The sequence below is a fragment of the Pinus tabuliformis genome, chromosome 1_1, assembly GCF_031772625.1.
Source record: "Pinus tabuliformis cultivar Carrire ecotype Pingquan chromosome 1_1, CPIR1, whole genome shotgun sequence".
Classification (NCBI taxonomy): domain Eukaryota; kingdom Viridiplantae; phylum Streptophyta; class Pinopsida; order Pinales; family Pinaceae; genus Pinus; species Pinus tabuliformis.
This window is the reverse complement of record NC_142297.1, coordinates 576,185,871-576,206,342: the sequence shown is the minus strand read 5'-3', so window position 1 is coordinate 576,206,342 and position 20,472 is coordinate 576,185,871. Positions and strand designations below refer to the sequence as shown.

The 20,472-nt window shown below is 37.4% G+C and overlaps 1 protein-coding gene across 1 annotated transcript; it reads left to right on the top strand.

Moving 5' to 3' along the window:
- The first annotated feature begins 4,813 nt into the window (after positions 1–4,813).
- LOC149214538 (uncharacterized) lies at positions 4,814–5,569 on the top strand. The gene has a single exon (XM_089389422.1). It carries the CDS (start codon positions 4,814–4,816, stop codon positions 5,567–5,569), a length of 756 nt encoding a protein of 251 aa, XP_089245548.1.
- The last annotated feature ends 14,903 nt before the right edge of the window (positions 5,570–20,472 follow it).

The following is a 20,472-nucleotide window of genomic DNA, read 5'->3' as shown; positions in this document are numbered from 1 at the left end:
TGAATTCCGTTCACACGACCCTGTCTACTCTCCCCAACATCATGACCGGTAATACAGATGTCCGTTCTTACCATAAGTGGTATGGAGTTATTGATTCCGCGCTGGCGTCGTCGCATCATGTAAGTCCTGGTTCAAGATATCTGCTAACCCTGCCCATCGGGGATCAGTCTCAGCTAGCCTCCAACTTCCATCTATTCGCCTATCCCCTCCGCCACTGCCCCAATTGGCCAGATGGTCGGCCGCCCTATTTCCATCACGTAAAACATGGGAAATAGTCGTGTACTCGATCCCCCGTAGCAACTCTTCTACATCTTTTATTATGGCTGCAGTCCGCCAGCTTTTAGCAACTTGATCCCAACATTTACCGTCGCGTAACTTTCCCAGCATATCAATCACCAGCCTTGAGTCGCCCACTATCTCCAGATTCGAATATCCATTCCTAATTGCTATACGTAATCCCTGGTAAACAGCCCACAACTCGGCCTCATTATTCGTCATATCACCTCCGAAATCCGCATATAGCCATCTTGTATAACCATTGCTGTCCCGAAAAATACCACCCATACCTGCCTGGCCTGGGTTACCTTTCGATGCGCCATCAAAATTAAGTTTTATCCTTCCCTCGCCTGGCAAACTAAAATGTTTGGGACTCTGCCCTCCACCTAGGGGTTGCTTCCTTGTATGCGGATAGAGCATTGATTTATCCATATTAAGTTTCAATAATATCCGCTGCTCCTCCGGACTCAGTTGCCAATCCTGATCATCCCAAACCTCAGATAAGACTGTTTCCTTGATTGACCTGCAGATTACCTCCCAGATGCTCGATTCGTCCCTGCGCTTGTCGTGGAAGATTCGTCTGTTACGCTCTTTCCATGTTTCCCACAGTATAAACCCCACAGCCAACGTCCATAACCTCCGAACCACCTTACTTTGAAAATTGCTTGTGCCCCATTGGAGTACTGTATTCCTATGATTTTCAGGTTCCCTATTTGTCTTCCCAAATAACACCCTGATCTCCTCCCACAGCCCACGGATGTAAAGGCATCTATTCATAATATGCTCCTGAGTCTCAGCTTCTTTATTACAGAGGTAGCATTTGGATGGCCCGTTCATACCTCTCTTCTGGATATTGTCCCATGTTAATAACCGTCCTCTACACAGCAACCAAACGAAGTAGGTCAGTTTAGGCCACCAGTTACTTTGCCAAATCTTTTTCCACTCCACTTGATCCGCCACTCGTTCTATCCTTGTCACCCACTCATATGCTTCTTTGGTTGTAAACATACCCTTCGTTTCCTTCCCCCATCGAAGAATATCCTGACCATCTCTAATTTTAACTTTTCTAGAATCTAATTCCTGAATGAACAGCTGGCCAACCTCTTGAGGAATAGTATTATCGAAATCTTCTGGTTTCTTCCAGGCTCTCCATAAGTCGTTCTCTACTCCAAGCATCCAATACTCCCTGACATACTTCAGGCCTGCTCTTTGTGCCCCTTGTTGAACTAATTGCAACTGAGGGATTTCATGCATGTAGTCCCGTTGTTGCCATCTTTCCTCCCAAAACCAGGCTAATCTGCCATCCCTAATCTCCCAGAAAGCAAGACTCCTTACTAAATCACGGTTTGCACTAGCTAGATCCCAAATTGCTGACCCCCTTGGAACTGCATCAATACGTAGGCGTCCTTCTATGGACTGGGGCATTCCATATTTCGTATTCCAAATGTTTTTCCAGACATCCATGCCCCCCTGAACCCAGCGCCACCATAACTTCGCTCCGAGAACTTTATTAACAATTTCAGGATCTCTAACCCCCAGTCCCCCTGCATCTTTGCATTTTATAACATTTTGCCAAGAGACTAAAGTCCATTTCTTTTGCTGTGTCGGGCCACCCCAGAGAAATTTACCCATAAGTTCTCTAATTTTCGAAAAGATCCCTTTGGGGCTGCCATAAGGGATAGAGAATATATAGGAATAGATGATAGAACCGATTTCAACAAAACAACCTTACTAGCCAAATTCAAAAGTCTAAACGACCAGTTGGCTATTCGTTTTCGTAATTTTTCCACTAAATACTGCCAATTTGCAATACGATGGGGGTTCATATCTAATTGCATGCCCAGATATTTCGTGGGTAAAACACCCTGCCTAAACCCTAAGACTCTGGTTAAGTGTGATTTAACAACTTCAGGCGAGTTAAAAATAAATGTACAAGACTTATCCTTATTTATCTCCATACCTGATGCATTCCCAAAAAGTTGGAGAGCTCGCTGAAAACTACGGACCTCCCTTAGCGAAGCTTCGCCAAACAGCATCAGATCGTCCACAAACTGTTGATGTGTAATCGTTAAATTATTGCCCCATAGCTTAAGCCCTTTTATGCGCCCATCCCTGACTTCTTTTTTAATAAGTCTGCTTAATCCTTCCATAGCCAGAATGAATAAAAATGGCGAAATTGGGTCCCCCTGTCGAATGCCCCTAGTAGCCTTGAATAGATCTGTAGGATTACCATTCACCAAGATCGAAAAATTAGGGGTTGATATCATATTACCAATCCATGTGATCCATCGATTCCCAAAACCAAACGCCCGCAATACCTCCCTAAGATATTCCCAACTCAGCCGATCATATGCTTTAGCTAGGTCCAATTTCATTAACAGCCCTTTCTGCTTTCTTGTCTTCAGTGAATGTATAACCTCCTGAGTTACCACAATGCCATCCAGTATTTGTCTGCCTTCTACAAAGCCAGTTTGTTCAGGGGCGATGAGGCTGGATAACAAAGGTTTCAGCCGCTTTACTATAAGTGTAGAAATTATCTTATATATTACATTACACAATGCAATAGGGCGGTATCCCTGTGGTTCCTCAGCGATGTTGCTCTTAGGAATTAAAGTTAGAAATGTCGCGTTAAGCCTGGGCCATATCCTCTGCCGTATAGTATTGATATAGTTCGCATTACAAAGGTGAACCTTATGTGTCATGTATTTTTCATCTTTAAATTGATGATAACTGTGTTGATGCAAGCTTCGAACCTGGGTTGATGGGTGGGCTGTGAAGTGTAGCAATTGTTGAGCACGGGTGGATGTGGAGCGAACAGGGACAGTGAACGACTCAGGAGATTGCTTAATTATCGTCAGTTGTGCATTTACAGAGATCATTTCAGTGAATTAGGGTTTCCAACGGACTGAACGCAAGTATGGGGGAAAGTCAGGGGAGGGGAGAGATCCCCTCCTATAAGGCTGCTATGGCAGGTGGCTCAGGGAAGGATTCAGGACAAAGGGGGACGGGCAAGGAAACCCCCGTGCTGGGGAACCAATGGCAAGCCAGGTTAGTCAATCGATGCCTTCCTAGGGCACAGAAAAAACCACGATATGTGATTCCAAACAACAAGCTGGAAGATTACTGCTGTTATATGCGTGACCATGCCTTAATTTGTAAATTTATCGGATACTGGCCCTCTGAACGGGATCTTACGCGCTGGATTTACCAAAGGTGGCATCCAATAGGGCATATAGATCTTAAATTGGGGGCGAAAGGCTTTTTTACTGTTATCTTTGCGAATTTGGAGGATAAGAATAGGGTTTTCGAGGAGGGGCCTCATTTTATGAATAATGCGGGCTTATTCATGCGTTACTGGGAAGATAGGTATAATCCTGATGCGGAGAAAATCAAGTCAGCTCCGATCTGGGTCAGGTTATTTGGTTTGCCGGATGAATTTTGGGAACCTGATACTTTGGAAGGTATTGGAAACTCGATTGGTACTTTTGTGAAGGTAGCAGAGTCGACGAAGCGGGGGAAATACAATTCTTATGCCAGGATTTGTGTTTATATGGATATATCAGAACCCTTACCGGAAACAATCGAGCTTGAATATCACGATGAGGTTTGGCAGCAGCCTCTCGATTACGAACATATACCGTTTCGGTGTCGGCGCTGTCATATATATGGTCATCTTGCCCAGGATTGCCCACAAATTCGACCTGTGGAAGAAGTAAGGACAGAGGTGGTAGGAAAAGGCAATATGGGAGAAACACGAGTAGACAAAGGAAAAGCTGTGGGAGGGGAGGATAATGAATTCCAGGTAGTGCAACGGAGGAGGAAATCAAACCCTGGGACATCGAAACCTGTGGTGAAGGAACCCATTACCACCACGGAATGTCAGAACACGTTCAATGTCCTCCAAGAGAGGGAAGAGGACTCTAAGGGAACGACGAAGGAACCGGTGATTACGAGCAGTGCCCCAATGGAGATTATTAAGGATGGGAAGCGCAAAAGTAGGAGTCCTAGTCGAGAGCCGGATGAGGAAGTGGAAGTACGCATGGATGCTCTTGAAGCACATGAAATAAGGAGTATGGACTCCACCAATGAAGCGGGGTTGGAGGAAGAACAAGTCTTGAAAAAATTACTTACTGAATGGAAGAAACTGGACGAGAGATTCATCCCTGAGAAGGAGAAGCAGTTATACAAGGAAACGTTTCAGCGATATAAGGAGAAGAAGGTAGGATTATTGGAGAATCGGCTTGACCAACCAGGAAACCAAGAAATTCAAAATTTGGGAGGTGAAGGAAAAGGTAAAGGTGGCAGGAAAAAAGGGAGACGAACACTAAATGAGTCGATTCAAGCAGTTGGGGAGATTCTCGTGAATTCCGGACGGGTCATACCTCTATCTGAGGTATTTTTACAAACTCCTAAAAAGTTATAAATGATTGTGTTAAGTTGGAATCTTAGAGGGTTAAACAGTAGAGGTAAACAGCGTTATTTGCAAGATCGGATAAGGAAAGAGAAGCCAAGTATTGTGGTAATTCAGGAAACAAAAATGGAGAGTCAGCAGGTGGAAACATTGCTAAATAAATTGAAAATTGGATACGAGGTTATGGCGTTAGATGCTGTGGCAACAGCAGGGGGTTTAGTGATTTTGTGGAACCCGGAAGAGGTTGTTTTTGATCACTGGTTTAGCATGCCTAGAATTCTCTCAGGTGTATTTCGTTTAGTAGGGATGGGGGAACGCATTCTGTTTACAGGAGTCTATGGTCCCCATAATTATAGAGACCGACAATTTTTTTTGAGAAATGTACATACCATGAGAAGTTTTCTTCCGCATATCCCGTGGATTGTTGGAGGAGACTTCAACATTATACGGCATTTAGGTGAAAAACGAGGGGGAGTAAGGAGGGACGATCCAATTATGGAAGAGTTCAATGATCTAATTCGAGACCTGAGGCTGGTGGATATTCAGACCAAAAATGGGATTTTTACCTGGAACAATCGTAGAGGGGGCTCGAATCAGATTGCTTCGAGATTGGATAGATTTCTATTATCAGAGTCAGTTTTGAACCGGGATGTATTTATAGAGGCCAACATTCTCCCCTGTCTTGGATCTGATCACTGGCCCATACGTTTGGATATTGATATAAAACAGGTGAAAGGGAGGAAGCCTTTTCGTTTTGAATCTTTTTGGCTTAGAGATCCCCAATTTATAAAGAGAGTTGAGAGTTGGTGGCAACGGAGTGACTGCAGAGGTAATGGGAAGATGCATACGGTTCAGTTGAAGCTCAAAGAACTGATATTATAATTCAAAAGTTGTGTTGAGAAAATTTCGCTCACTTCAACTACAAATAACATATTTGGATGTTCATGTGAAACAACTTAATTTTATATCAACTTTTAAAAGATAAAAGTTAAAAAAAAATATTCAAATAAACAAAGAACAACTATTGTATGGAGAGGTGCATTTTATAGTGCAATATGAAGGAGATGAGTATCAAGTTGACATGTGTCCCTTTTAAGATAAAAATGGAATATTTTCTAAATAAAAAAATAATAAAGCTATAATTAACAAAAAATCAATATATCTATTCAGTTAATTTTAATTAAAAGAATTATAAAATATCAATAATCCTACTCGATTGGTTTGTTGTAGACATTACAACTCAAAATATGTGGTAAAAATATTTTACTATCACTCTCAACCATAAATAATATATTTAGATGTTAGTGTGAAAGTACATAGTTCTATATGAGATTAAAAATGAATAAACATACATATATAGAGAGAAAGATATTTGTTATATTTAAAAAAAAAAAATTAAGATTTAGGTAAACTATTTAAATATCCATACTAACTTATGTGTGTGTGCGTGGGCACCCCCACTAGAGAAAAATATTTCAATAAACAAAGAGAAAAAAAAAATTGAATGTAAAAAAAATCAATTATTTCTTAATAAGAATACTAAAAGGGAGGATATGTAATTCATTCCATTCTTAATATAAAATTATTATATAACATTTAAAAAAATTAATGGTATTTAAATAATATTAATAAAAAATAAAAAGATATGTTATAAATAAAATATTTTGATAAAAAAATATGATTAAAATATTTCAAGTAGTCTTACTATTCTACATTTCAGATTTTTTTACGTATATTTTCTAGCCATTTGAAATCTAGTAAAGATATGTTGGTATTGTAAGTTAAGTTGTATAGTTTACACAATCCAAGTGTCCACGAGGTTTTCAAGGGGTTAAATCCATTTATACATTGAAAAATACAATTTAAACATTAAGAATTTTGTATTGCATTCTAAAATAAATTCAAACCTCAAGAGATTTAATCCCTTTGGAGGCTTGATAGATCCATGGCTAAAATGAATCTATATTGGTGAATATGGAAACTATTTTCGCATAGATAATATATCAACTATTTTCTATATTTCCTAACAAATCCATGAAAAACATTGATATCTAAATGTATACATATATTATCTAATAATTTATGTAAACATCAAACACCTAATTTTGACCATGCAACTCTAATCATTTTTAATATTTTTTTAAATAGTTTTCACATCTTTCATATCTTTTCTCTAGTTAAAAAGGTAATAAATAATAATAATCATTTAATTTTAAGGTCATAGGCAAGTTAGAAACCATATATTTCAAACAATCTCAACATTCTATATTTTGCTTCCTTTTAGGTATATTATTTCCTTTTATGTACATTTTTCACTATTTTGAAATCTAACAAAGATTTGTTGGAATTGTAAGTTTAAGTTGTATAGTCTACACAATCCAAGTGCTCAAGGAGTTTCGCAAGGGGTTGAATCAATTTATACATTAAAAATACAATTTAAATAATGAAAATTGTTATATTGTGACTCTAAAAATTAACATGAATACAAACAAATAACAAAAAAACCTCTATATAAATATAGATATTTACTTTTGGTTCCCGTGAATTAACCCATCATCACTTTATTATTCATTTTAAGTTTGTGTGAAATGTATTATCTGCTGACTAACAAGCAAGGGTGGAGTCTGTTGTAATACCTTGTATATAATTGTGCATTGTTCTAATGCTTTGGAAGACTTGGACCAGGTGGGTATATGTTTGAGACTAATATTATCTATATTACCTTACTCGATCATTTACCTGGTTCACTTGCACTATGTCATAAAACTGATTGAGGCTTCTCGAACCCTTCCATTAATTATTTTCATGATTAATCCGACATATGGTCTCATCTTGGTCGCCAGTTTCATACTCACAGATCCAATGGCGGAAATTACTTGGGCGTAGTTACGGTAACTACTCTTGCCCTAGCCTTGGCTCTGACAATCATTTTGTCATGTTTTCACCAGGAAATCGGTCTGCAACCCTCTCGAAAAACCAACATTTTCCTACTAACATGCACCTCTACTTTTGTTTTCCTTCTCAGGTTTGATTTAGGTGTTGACACTAGGGGGGAATTCCTCTGAAATCAACCTTTTATGTTTGCAGGTTTAATTTCCTCGAGGTTTTGGCCATGGCGATGGTGCTATAGAGGATCCCTGCCTTTGCAAACCGCAACATTCCGGTTTCAGGTACATAAACTCTATATAGTTCTCGTAAGCTACATAATTGTAACATCTCAGTGCTAACACTTCCATCTATGGTTTTACAGGAGGTTTCTACTTAACTTTAAGTTCAAATAATCTTCTCAGGTGAGATGAGTCGAATTACCCACACCTGTTATGGTGATGTCATTTCGAGTTGGGATTTGTTTTTTTTTTTTTTTTAAGTTAACCCTCCCTATGATATTTTGCAGGTATGACATGAAGCCTTTCTATGTGGCTATCTATCCTCAAAACTTCTAGTTCGATTGAGGATATCCATGCTCTCACACTGGTTTTGACATTTTCAGGTTTGTTATTTTCTACCTCCCAATGAAGGTTTGTCAAGATCTTTTCCCTTATTGTGATAAAATTGTATATGCGGTGCTTTTTGTGTCCTAAGAGGCTACTATCACCATCTTACGAAGTTTTGCAAGTTTTTGTGACCTCAGCTAGGGTCTTAGGGTTTAGTATAACTTGTATGTTTTGGCACGAACTCTGTTGTTGAAACTATTCTATATTTGTACCTGGTTCATGGCTTCCGCACCAGGACACTAAGGGCATTGTGTATACTTATTATTATTTTTAAGATATAATGAATGAATTGGGAGTTATCGGCTCTTTTGGTTTTTGTTTTTAGTTCAAACTGTACTAAATTGTTTGGGTTTCTTGGTCTAATTTTTAGAGTGGTTCCCAGGAAATTTTAAAAACCATGTATTTTTTCTATTCATGCCTTACCATGGATAATTTCTGTCACTAGGTGCATTGTTCAATTGTTACACATGGATTAATTAGTTTGGTTGCAGAGTTTGGCTTATTAATTTCCATATTTACAGATATATAAATATATGATGATGGCACAACTAAGTTTCAGAGTACATGGTTTTGATTGCTTCATTCTATTCCTTTTTATTTAGTTCTCTAGTTCTCGGCAGAGGATAGGGTCCTGGACTACGAGGAACCTAACTCTCTACCCATGGGGTAACTACCCGAAACCTTTTTCTTACACAGTGTCACAGACTATTCCACGCCAAAACCCCAGGTTTGATGGTTGAAACTTAACCCAGTGAAAATTCTAATTGTTTTGTGCCAGTTAAATATGTATCATTATGCCACAGAATCGAGGGTTGTTACATTCTTTTTTCTCAAGTGAAATGGTTCATCTTATCTGACTTTTCTTCCAATGACCAAAATAGATTCCCTACATAGGTGTCACATTCTTTTCTATGTAACCCAAACCTAGGAAACAAATGTCTGCATGTACATATTCTTCACAATTACAACATGAAATAAATATAACACTATTCCTATCCTTACTTCTTCTTCTCTATTTTATTCCTTTATATTTACAGTATCACTTTGCTAGTTACATCAAAAGATTAGTGACGACATTTTTTTCACAAAAATGACAAAAAAATTATAGAAAATACTTATTTGTATCCAACTGGACTTTCCTATAAACTAAGATAGGAAATACCACTCCTCCCTTCCAATGAGAACAAAAATTACGTCTAGCTCTCCCCCTGAGATCTAGACTTCTCAGATTACTTTATTTGGTAGTGATCCCTAGTTAGATCAATCTATAGGAATAAGGGTTCACCTAGCCTAAGGCCCACAAACCTCCATATTTGTCAAAATTTTCCGCTGGCCCCAGTCTATCTCCAAAAATACTCTTCAGATAGCATCTTGCCATACCTGCACAACATCCTGTTCAGGTGTATTTTCTTTTTCCTCTCCCATTGTTTTCTCCTTCTTCTTGGTGACACCAAAAACTGAAAAGAACCCCTTCCCCTTCCTTCTAAGACCTTTTTATCTCTAAGGAAGAAAGAGAGAAATTAACTGCCATAACTGTCTCAAAGTTATTTAGAATTTGTTAAGGTATTTCCAAGCGCTTTAAGATTTGTTTTCTTTTTCCATTAATCAAAAAATAAAATTAACTTATCATTCCATGTTCACCCTACTTGTCACCAAGTCCTAATTACTAAAGTCTTGGTCCATAAAAATAATTAACCAACATTAACAATAATATTTACAATACTCGGGGGTGTTACATCTCTCCCCCCTTGTGCAAAACACCGTCCTAAGTGTTTTTCCTTTCCCATTGGAACAGGTCAGAGTATGTTTGTTGCAAGAAATGTTCATCCTCCCAGGTGGCCTCCTCTAGGCTAAAGTGTCTCCAACCCACTTTAACCTAGGTGATAGCTCACCTCTGCAGTGTTATTTCTCTCTAATTGAGAATACATAGGGCCCTACCAGGAATTATCCTTCTAGTTCAACCTACCACATAGTCACAATTTTGTTGTCAGTTGTTTTATAATTGATTTAGTATACATATTCACAAAATATTTACCTTGCCACTCTTTTTATATCGCCTGTACATCGTGCCAATTAATTGTATACCTGGAATCATAAACATATTTCTTTAATAAGGAAACATGAAACACATTATGAACCCATATATGACTTGGTAATGCAAGTTGATACGCTATAGGTCCCACTCTTTCCAATATTTGGAAAGGTCCACAATATTGAGGTGCCAATTTGGCACAACCACCCCACCTTAAAGTGCTTCTCTTGGGTTTTATTTGTACATAGACATGCTCTCCTACCCGAAATTATTTATAAGTCCTTTTCTTATATGCATATGCTTTTTGTCGATCCTGAGTAACCTTTAAATTATTTCGAACTATTTTGATTGTTTGCTCCATTTCTGCTAACATGTCAGGCCCTAGGATCAATTTATCCTCTGGATTGCTCCAATTTGTAGGTGTTATACACCTTTTTCTATACAACACGTCATAAAGACTCATTTTCAAGGATTCATGATAATTGTTATTATAAGTGAATTCTACTAGGTGAAGGCGCTCTTCCCATTTAGTTGGTTGTTTCATTACATACATTCTTAACATGTCTTATAGGACCTGGTTTACTTATTTGTTTTGTGGATGGCATGTAGCACTAAAATGAGTTTGTGTACCTAATCTAGTGAAGAGGGCTTTCCAAAATGCATAGATCAATTTGATATCCTTGTCATAGATTACTGCCTTTGACATCCCATGCAACTGGAAAATATCTTCAATAAATATATCTGCAATTTACACAGTTTCATAAGTGGATCTAACAAGAATGAACTGGATTGTTTTACTTAATTTTTCCACCGCTACCATAATGGAATCATTTTATTTTCTGGTCTTAGGCAAGCCTGTGATAAAGTATAAAGTAATTAATTCCCATTTCCTCTCAGGAATAGGGAGCGAATGGAGGATACCAATAGGGTGTTGATGCTCAACTTTAACCTGCTGACACTCTAAACATTTGGCTAGGTATTTAACAATGTCCTTCCTCATACCCAGCCAAAAATAATATTTCCTAATTGCAAAAAATAATTTTCGATATACAGGATGGGCAGTGTAAGGATTCCAGTGAAACTCATCCATTAAAAATTGTTTAAATTCTAACTGATTAGGGATATATATTCTTCCTCTGAAATTCAGTTGATTATTATGGTTTATGCCATACTCAGAGGATATTCCAGAATCTTGTGCATGTTTAGCTTACTGCCACTTGAATTCATATTCCGAATCCTTGAGAGAATTTATTTAATCTAATCAGAAAGATTAATTTCTTCTCGACTATAGGAAATTTCATATATATAATGCACGTTTCATCTTAACGCATCATCCCCCCGGTTTTCTTTCCCCTCTAAGTGTCTAATTTCGAAGTCAAATATGCTTAACAATGTTGTTAACCTAGCTTTTCGGGCATTTAAATTGGGTTCTTTAAAGAAACTAATTAAACTATTATGATTTTTCACCAAGAGAAATATTTTTCCCAACAAATAATGCAACACATACTCAACACATGAACAATTTATGTCCGTTCCAAATCATAGGCATAATATTTCTGCTCATGCTCCTTTAGCTTGCGAGATTCATACATTATCACTCTATCCTCTTGCATTAAAACTACCCCAACACCCTCCTTACAAGCATTGTGCATACCATAAATTATTTTTCTAGATCTGTTATCTTCATCATAGGGGTTGTTGTTAGCAATTGTTTTAGCCACTCAAAACTGTGTTGGCATTCTGCTGTCCACTTAAGCACCTTTCCCTTTTTTTGTAATGAGGTCATGGGGTAAGCAATTCTTGAGAACCCTTCTATAAAATGACGATAATACCCGACCAATCCCATAAAGGATTGAATGTCTGCCACAATTTTGGGGACAAACCATTCCATGATGGTTTTGATTTTCTAGCTCTATCGTTATACCTTCAGATGAGATTACATGTCCCAAGTATTGAATTTTCTCCTTTTAAAAAACACACTTGCTAAATTTAGCGTAGAGTAGATTTTATCTTAAGGTTTTGAATACTACTCAAATATTTTCTTTATGTTCCTCCAAGTTCTTTGAATATGTAAGAATATTGTCAATAAAAATCAGAACAAATTTGTCTAAATAAGGATGAAAAATACTATTCATTAGACTCATAAATTTTTTGGGGCATTAGTGAGCCCAAATGGCAACAATAAAAACTCATAATGACCATAACACGTTTTGAACATTGTCTTGTAGATGTCTTTCTCTTTTATTCTAATCTAGTGTAGCCTGACCTTAAGTCGATTTTAGAAAATACTGTAGCACCCTTAACCTTATCAAACAAATCATCAATTCTTGGTAACTGGTACTTATTTTTAGTAGTAAGTTTATTCCAATTCCTATAATCGATGCACAATTGTATGGTTCCATATTTGTTTATACAAAAAAAAATGGGGCTTCGCAAGGTGACACACTGGGGAAAATGTATCCCTTGTCTAACAACCCTTGGAGCTGAATCTTAAGATCGGTCATCTCTAGTATACTCATCCGATAAGGGGTTTTGAATACAGGGGTTCCCCTGGGATTAGCTCTATCGTAAAGTCAATTTTGCTTTTGAGCGGTATTCACAAAATGTCTTCTAGGAAGACATCCATAAATTCTTGAAAAACTAGTATCTTCTCCAAGGTGGTTGTCGTGTATTTAGAATTGGTAAAGTTAACTTGCACAACTTAAAATTGGCCACATTTTTGGATTCATTTACTTAGATAATGTGCAGTAATAGGTCGTAGTTTAATGTCCCTCCTAATACCTTGAATCTCTTGTCTTATACCTTCATCAGTGAGGAAAATAATAATGTTGTCCTTACAGTTCACTAAGGACCAATGTCCTTCTAACCAATCCATTCCTATGAGTACATCATAGGATCCTAGAGGCAATATATTTAAGTTTACCTTAATATTTTTTCCTCCTACCTCAATAGGACAGTCTTCCCCTTGGCGGTCACCTTCCTTTTTGGTACAGTGGCAAATTGAACTAGCCATGAATTTTTAAACTTAACACTTGATACATGACATAAGTCAATTATATTTGGACTGACATAAATTAGACTCATGCATGGGTCTATTAAAATAGAGACATAATGGTTAGACAAAATACCTTCAAATTCTACCATTGCAGGTTGATATTCGGCCTCATGGTCCTCCAAGACAACATTAATCCTTGACATGCTCCTTTCTACCTACGCTACCGTAGATGCTTCTTGTAAAATGGCAGCTAGCTCAGTTCTAGCACATTGGGGAAAATTTTATAATACTGGGGCTACCCACAACCCCAACATTTCAATGGTGGATTTTGAGTCTGGCCAACGTCTGTTTTACTTCACGCTTCAGCGTGCAGGGTCTTATTTGGTTCTTTGGGCTTGGATTGATTATGTCCCATAGATCCATTCAATTTTTTCCTATGTGCAACTTTGACTCCGAAAGGTCTAACATTCCTATTACTTTGGAGGTTCCTCTACCCCTTTTTACTTGACCATCCCTTGCTCCCTTTCCCTTTCTGTTTCATCTGTTGATAGCATATTTGGGCCTTTCGAATGGCCTCGTCCATTTTTTTTGGATTATCAAAATCCAACCTCTCCTTCATGAATGCTGGTAGGCTACTAATAAATCATTCCACTTTTCCTTTTTACTCTCAAATATAGTGCATGTACCTTACAAGGGATATAAATTTGGTTACAAACTCATCCATCGATTGCTGGCCAAATCTTAAATCATGGAAATCCTTAGCCTTCTCATCATTAAATCATTCTCTTAAATATATATCTTTGAAATTCTTATGGAAACTTTCCTAGGTTACCTCTTTTTCGTCAATGCCTCGTATTTTTTTAATTTCCTCCCACCATAAGGTAAATTTTCCATGTAATTTATAGATTTCTACTCTGACCTTCAATTTATCATCACATTTGTAGCTCTACAAATATTTGTTCACGTTAATAAACCATGCTTCGATACCCTCATCCACTTCCCATTAAACGTTGGAGGTTTAATTTTCTAAATTTCCCCTGTAACTCAAATTTTTTCCTTTTAGTTCCTCTACCACCTGAAGCATTTTTACATTCGTACTCATTATCTATTCTTCCTCTCTCGTTTTCCTCTCTTAGTTACCGCATACAACTCTATTTTCACCTTTTGTAATGGGGTTTGGGTTTCTTTGATTTTGTCTATCAGAAATACTTTTCATGATTCTCTCTTGCTCCAACCTCAGTCTTCCATTATCAGCCCGTAAATTTTTCATCTTTGCTCGTAGTTGTTGTACAGTTTCTAGTAATAACACATTTGTGTTGTGAGTTTCACTTCCCAACTAGACGCACATCTCCAGATTAGGCTTGATATAAGGGGGCCTCCCAGATGGAGTGCTTCCATATCCTCTCCTCATATTGCTTCTGCTCTTTCTATCTCTCTATGAAATATGAATAGTTTGTTATTACTTAATCACCTAAACTAGCCACAGTGTTGTAACCTGGCTCTAATACCACTTGTAACATGCATACAAACCAATAACAATATATATATATATATACATATATATATATATACATATATATATATATATATATATATATATATATATATATATATATATATATATACATATATATATATATATATATATACATATATATATATATATATATATACATATATATATATATATATATATATATACATATATATATATATATATATATATATACATATATATATATATATATATATATATATATATATATACATATATATATATATATATATATATATATAAATATAAATATTTACTTTTTATTCCTGTGAATTAACCCATAATCACTTTACTATTCATTTTAAGTCTGTGTGACATGTATTATCTGTTGACTACCAAGCAGGGGTGGATTATGATATAATACCTTGTATATAATCGTGAATTGTTCTAATTCTTTGGAAGACTTTGGTCTAGGTGGGTATAGGGTTGGGATGAATATTATCTATATTATCTTACCTGATCAATTACCTGGTTCACTTGAACTATATCGTAAAACCCACCGAGGCTTCTCGAACGCTTCCATGAGTTGTTTTCATGATTAATCTGACATCTGGTCTCATCTCGACCATCGGCTTCACATCAATCGATCCAACGATGAAAAGTGTTTGGGCGTAGTTACGATAATTACTCTTTCCCTAGCCTCGACTCTGACTAGTTATTCTATCATGTTTTTGCTAGGAAATCGGTTTGCAACCCTCTTGAATGACAATAAATTTTTGGTGGGGAGGACTGTCATGTCCCCAATTATTAATAATTTTGTTATGGGAAATTCTCAATTTTGCAATTTTGGAGAATAATAAATAATTTTGGAAAATAAACTTAGGAAAATGGGTTATTATGGCTCAATATAGTTTTCAGAGAAAAAATAAGGCCAAAATTAGGAGAAAAGAAAAATTAAAGTGAAGAAAAGTTGTGGAGGTTACCAAAATGAAAATCAAACCATGGGAAGAATCAAAAAATGGTATCAAAGCATAGTGTAAGAGAAATCAACATATGGTGTGAGGAAGGGAAAGAAACAATAAAAGGAAGGCTAGAGCCTCATTTTGATTATTCTATTTGGAATTTCATTTCAGAATTAGAGAGTTTACTTGAGCTATTAAGCCAAGTCAACAAGTGTTTTTTAGCATAAGGAATTTCGAAGCAGAATTTCACCATAATTTCAGAGAAATTCGAGTGTCTCCCTATTGAGGTAATTTGGGGAGTCCAATTCAGGATTTCCATAGAGCTTTATTGCAGGTATTCACTTAGTTTTCTACTCCTTGGGAAAAAAAGCAGTTTGAGTTTCTTATACAAGGACCAACTATTGTGGGTTGGATTTCTAATTATTTTGCAGGGGTTGAGTAGTAGTGGTTTGTTGAGTATTGCAGTTGATTTTGGCCAGAAGTTTGAGCAAGGAATTTTGCTAGGATTTGGAGGAGTTTCCCTATGGGGAAATTGTGCATTCTTGGAGAAGTTTGATTTATGTAGCTCATTGGTATACTGTGAAGGGTTGCACACTGATTTTGGGGTTTCAATGACCGGTGGATTCATCTCGATATTTTACTTAGTTTTTGTGGGTTTGATGAGAGGAGACTCCAGTTAATTTTATATAATTTTTCAAGTGATATTCAGGCATGAAATTCTCATTTTTATAGTAGGTTGAATTGTTGGTTTCACAAGGATTTTCACACTATTTTTGGCATTCCGGGTCAACTGGAATTTCAAAAAAAATTGGGTTTTATTGGTTGGGGGTGTGAGGATCCACCCTCTAATTTCTCAGAAATTTTGGAGAATCTTTTAGGGTTCATTTCATAGTTTGCCTCTAGCAACAGTAACATCAACAACGACAATTTATGGGCAGTCCTTTTGGATAGATAAATCCATTTCATTTAGACATTTCACTTAGTTTCCCACCTAGGTATTGCATGCTTGCAGTAGTAAGCCCAAGTTCCATCTATTCACTAAATTGTATTTAGCTCCAACTTTAAAATCAATCAAATGGCTCAGTTATATAGCTAATATTCTATGGTTCTCTCATCTATTTTTGTTTCTATAAATTTGTGCGTGCATGTGTGAAAATTCTTGGCTACAATTTAGTGCATATTTCGATATTCATTGTATTTTGTAGTTTGGAACGTTACATATACATGAAGATTTCCCCCTAAATCCAAAAACTAGGAATACTAGATTGATTTTTCATTATATTCCTTTTAATGTTACAAAACATATATATACATGCCGAAGTATTCATAAACCCCAATCCACCAACCCTCGATTAGAACATAACCGTATCTCCATTAGGGTAATTTTGAGGTCTAAAATGGGCCTCCGAAGAAAAATGTACAACCAAAATAAACTTTATAAGAACAAATAGGATTCAAGATGATGATTTCTGTTGTCATTCACTGCATTGTGGGTTTTAGTTGCTCAAGGTTTCCCAAGATTAGTGAAGTTTGAAGCCACCTTCCCAAGCCACAAAAGCTCTTAGAGCCAAGTCAATACCACTCCATTGCATAGTGCCTAGAACAAGCTTGCCCATAGTATATAGAAGTCCCGAAATGGACTTATGGATCAGAAAATATGGCTAGTTGAAGATCAGGAGTTATGTTGCCCTGAAATGAAGGAAAAGAGCTTATCAAAGGACTCTGGGCATAGAAATTCAATCATATTGGGCACCTCATAATCCCACATCCTTCATCATCGCAGTCCCTCACATCAAATTATCGGACATATCGGCAGGCCCCGGGAGTTCATAGGCTCATCGACGATCGGTGGCGAGAAAATCCTGCATATCATAGTCCCACATGGCCCCCGCAATACCAATGGGCCATTCTTAAGGAATTGCAGGGATGGGAATACACTGATAGTGTTAATAGCGGGGGGAAGATTTCATTTTACAAAGGAAATGCATGCAAAGACAATGATGAGCGGGCCCTTTCTCTCTCCTCCACGTGGAGCTACAGTTTGTGAATCCCACATATCAGCCTTGTCAAAATCATGCATCCCGTAGCCTCGCATGGACCCCACAATACTTGATGGGTCATCCTTAAGAAATTGTGGGGAGAAATCCTCGATGTAGTGTTAAGTCGTCGGGGAGGGTCGATTTCATTTAACAAAGGAATTCAAAGAAAAACCAAGGCAAGCAGCCCCCTTTCTTTCACCTCCAAGGGGCCATGTGGCACAATCCCATTGGCCTATAAGTATGACTTGGCATTTGATGCCATCAATGACGTGGTAGTAAGAGTGAAAAGTGGCACTCAGACTCGGAATTTTTAGGGGTCCTATGTGAGAATTTAAAGGTGACATGTGGCAGTGATGGTGTTGCCCCCCATAGAGTGGTGATCGGTGATCGTACAAGTTAAAACACTCCTCCACCTCAATCTCCCCGCTTTCGATTGCGATATGCAGGGTTTTTCCTCCCAAACGTGATATATTGTGAGATCTAGCCTATGAGGCTCCCACGTTTAGACAGTCAGCCAAGCTTTGAGAAATAAGGTAACAAGTCCTCCTCCTCTGAGGTTGTGCTTGTGTTATATTTGGTGGGACCGATCTCGTTGATCGGTGATCGCAAGTTTGAAAGGGAGACGCCAAGTGGTACACTGTATAAAGCACTTGGATGTGGTATTGTGTGTAACAAAGGAAAAAGGCCCCCTGGACAAGAGCGTGAAGGCCTTGGCACATGATTAGTAAGCCCCTCGTTATATCCCCGTCATATGAGGGAAATAGCGGAAAGGGGCTAAAACCAAAGGTGGTCTAAGGTGCATCTACGCTCGCGTTTCTTAATGTTTGTAAAAATAAAAGTATTGCTACCATAAAGCCCCAGAGCATGACATAGAGCCTTAAAGGTGGTTGGGTCGGCACCTGAAGCAGTGAATGAAGTATGGTGCAGCAGTAGGTCAGTATGGGGGGACTCAAGCAGATTTAATGGCTCACCATGGAGCCTCACTCCTCTACAGAATGAATTACCTCTGAAACATGCACTTACTGTTAACCCACTCCATACTCCATAGAACAAGGCATTTAGGTAGCAAAGGCAGAAGTGGCAAGGTCAGTTGAGCAGCACAAGAGGCCATACCATGAGAAAATTGCAGAGTGAGGTATATATTATCATAGGATGGGCAAGGAGAGATTTGATTTATTTACATCTGAATTGCTTACATATTTATTGTACTATAACGTGCCTCCTTTCAAGGAGGATTTTAATTCAATAATGTTTTTTGGGCCACAGAGCCATCTACGACTAAGACATCAAGTCGACTCGACAGTTGAGACTAGGCCATAGATATTTTGTTGTAATGAATTTTCTTGCTCCCCTCTCCAGATAAATAGGGGAAATCAACACTTAACAAAGGTTTAGAAAATCTAAAGAAACACTACATGTTATTTTCAGACTGTATGGATTTACAATACAAATTTTCTAGAATATGAAGAGAAATGGTGGTGATTCCCCCTCTAAGTATTACAATATGTCCTCCCTCTGTTAAAACCCATTTTGTTCATTTTTCTTCTTTGAATTCATGTAATTACTTCTGTTAGAAATATTTCAAGACTTCCTCACAGATTGGTTGGTATCAATATGTTATGCATGTTCTTATGAGTTCTTCACATATTCACTTGTATCGACATTGTTAATGATAGTGTGTGCATGTATTATTGAAATTATATCTTTAACAATTGCTCTTCATGAATCATAACACACAACCCCTCTTCTTCTTATTATATCTACTTCTGACTCAGATAAGTATATGAATTATTAAAGTTGCAAGCTTTATGTTTATGCATAGAATTCTTGATTCTAGAAGCTCCATATGATGAGTTACTCTTCCTCCTCATCCTCTATCATTTCTCTGCAAAATTATATTAAAATGTAAGTCCTTGGACTACTCGGCCTCCACTATTTTATACATAATTATGAGATTTGTATATGGGAAGAAGTACCCAAAAATTCATGTCTTACTCCTTTAGGTGAATGAACCAACGAATTATGTATACATATATACTATATGTGATGTATCTATCTCTAGAAAATCATATGAGATACACAAAATCTATATGTGCCCAGGCACTGGTCTTATAATCAATCAAAGGTTGTCTCTCGGAGAGACAACATCTTTTGGTGCCATTGTTGGGGAATGTATTGAAGGATTTTTCCGCTGGGAGGAAATTCTGTTATGATTTCATTCACATCACATTGGTGACTCCACAACCCCGCATTATTAATTATCACCCTAACTTTTAAAAGGCCTCATACTCGCTCAATACATCTCAGTAGAAAGTCGCATTTGTATCTGACCCATAAAAATTATTTTTCAGGAAAGTCTAGAAAGATAAAACCCTCCTGCTGATACTACCATATCAGCAGCCTTTGAAGCTTCCTCATCCAGCTCACAGACCGTTGTTACTCACTACTCAAGAGTTATTCCTAAGGCCTTGACATACCCTTCATTCAATGTAACCACTCCCACCACTATGATTTTTGGCCAAGTTCCTTAGGAAAACCTCAACCCCCCTCCATTTATCCAGATGGCTCTTCCAAGTTTTTTGCTAAATAAATATGCACCTCTTCTGAGTGCAATGCCCCTGGACTACCTAAAGTAGTTGCCTAGGTTCAATAGAGAAGATGATAACATGACACAGAGTCACATTGAAACCTTTAGTTATTTTGCTGAGGACCTGAATGTGGAACAATTGGATGTTGTCATGAGACATTTTGTACAGTCCCTTGATGGA

Bases quoted from the DNA above. Each gene is read 5' to 3' on its own strand.
- LOC149214538 (XM_089389422.1), top strand. From the start codon at position 4,814: ATGGAGAGTCAGCAGGTGGAAACATTGCTAAATAAATTGAAAATTGGA.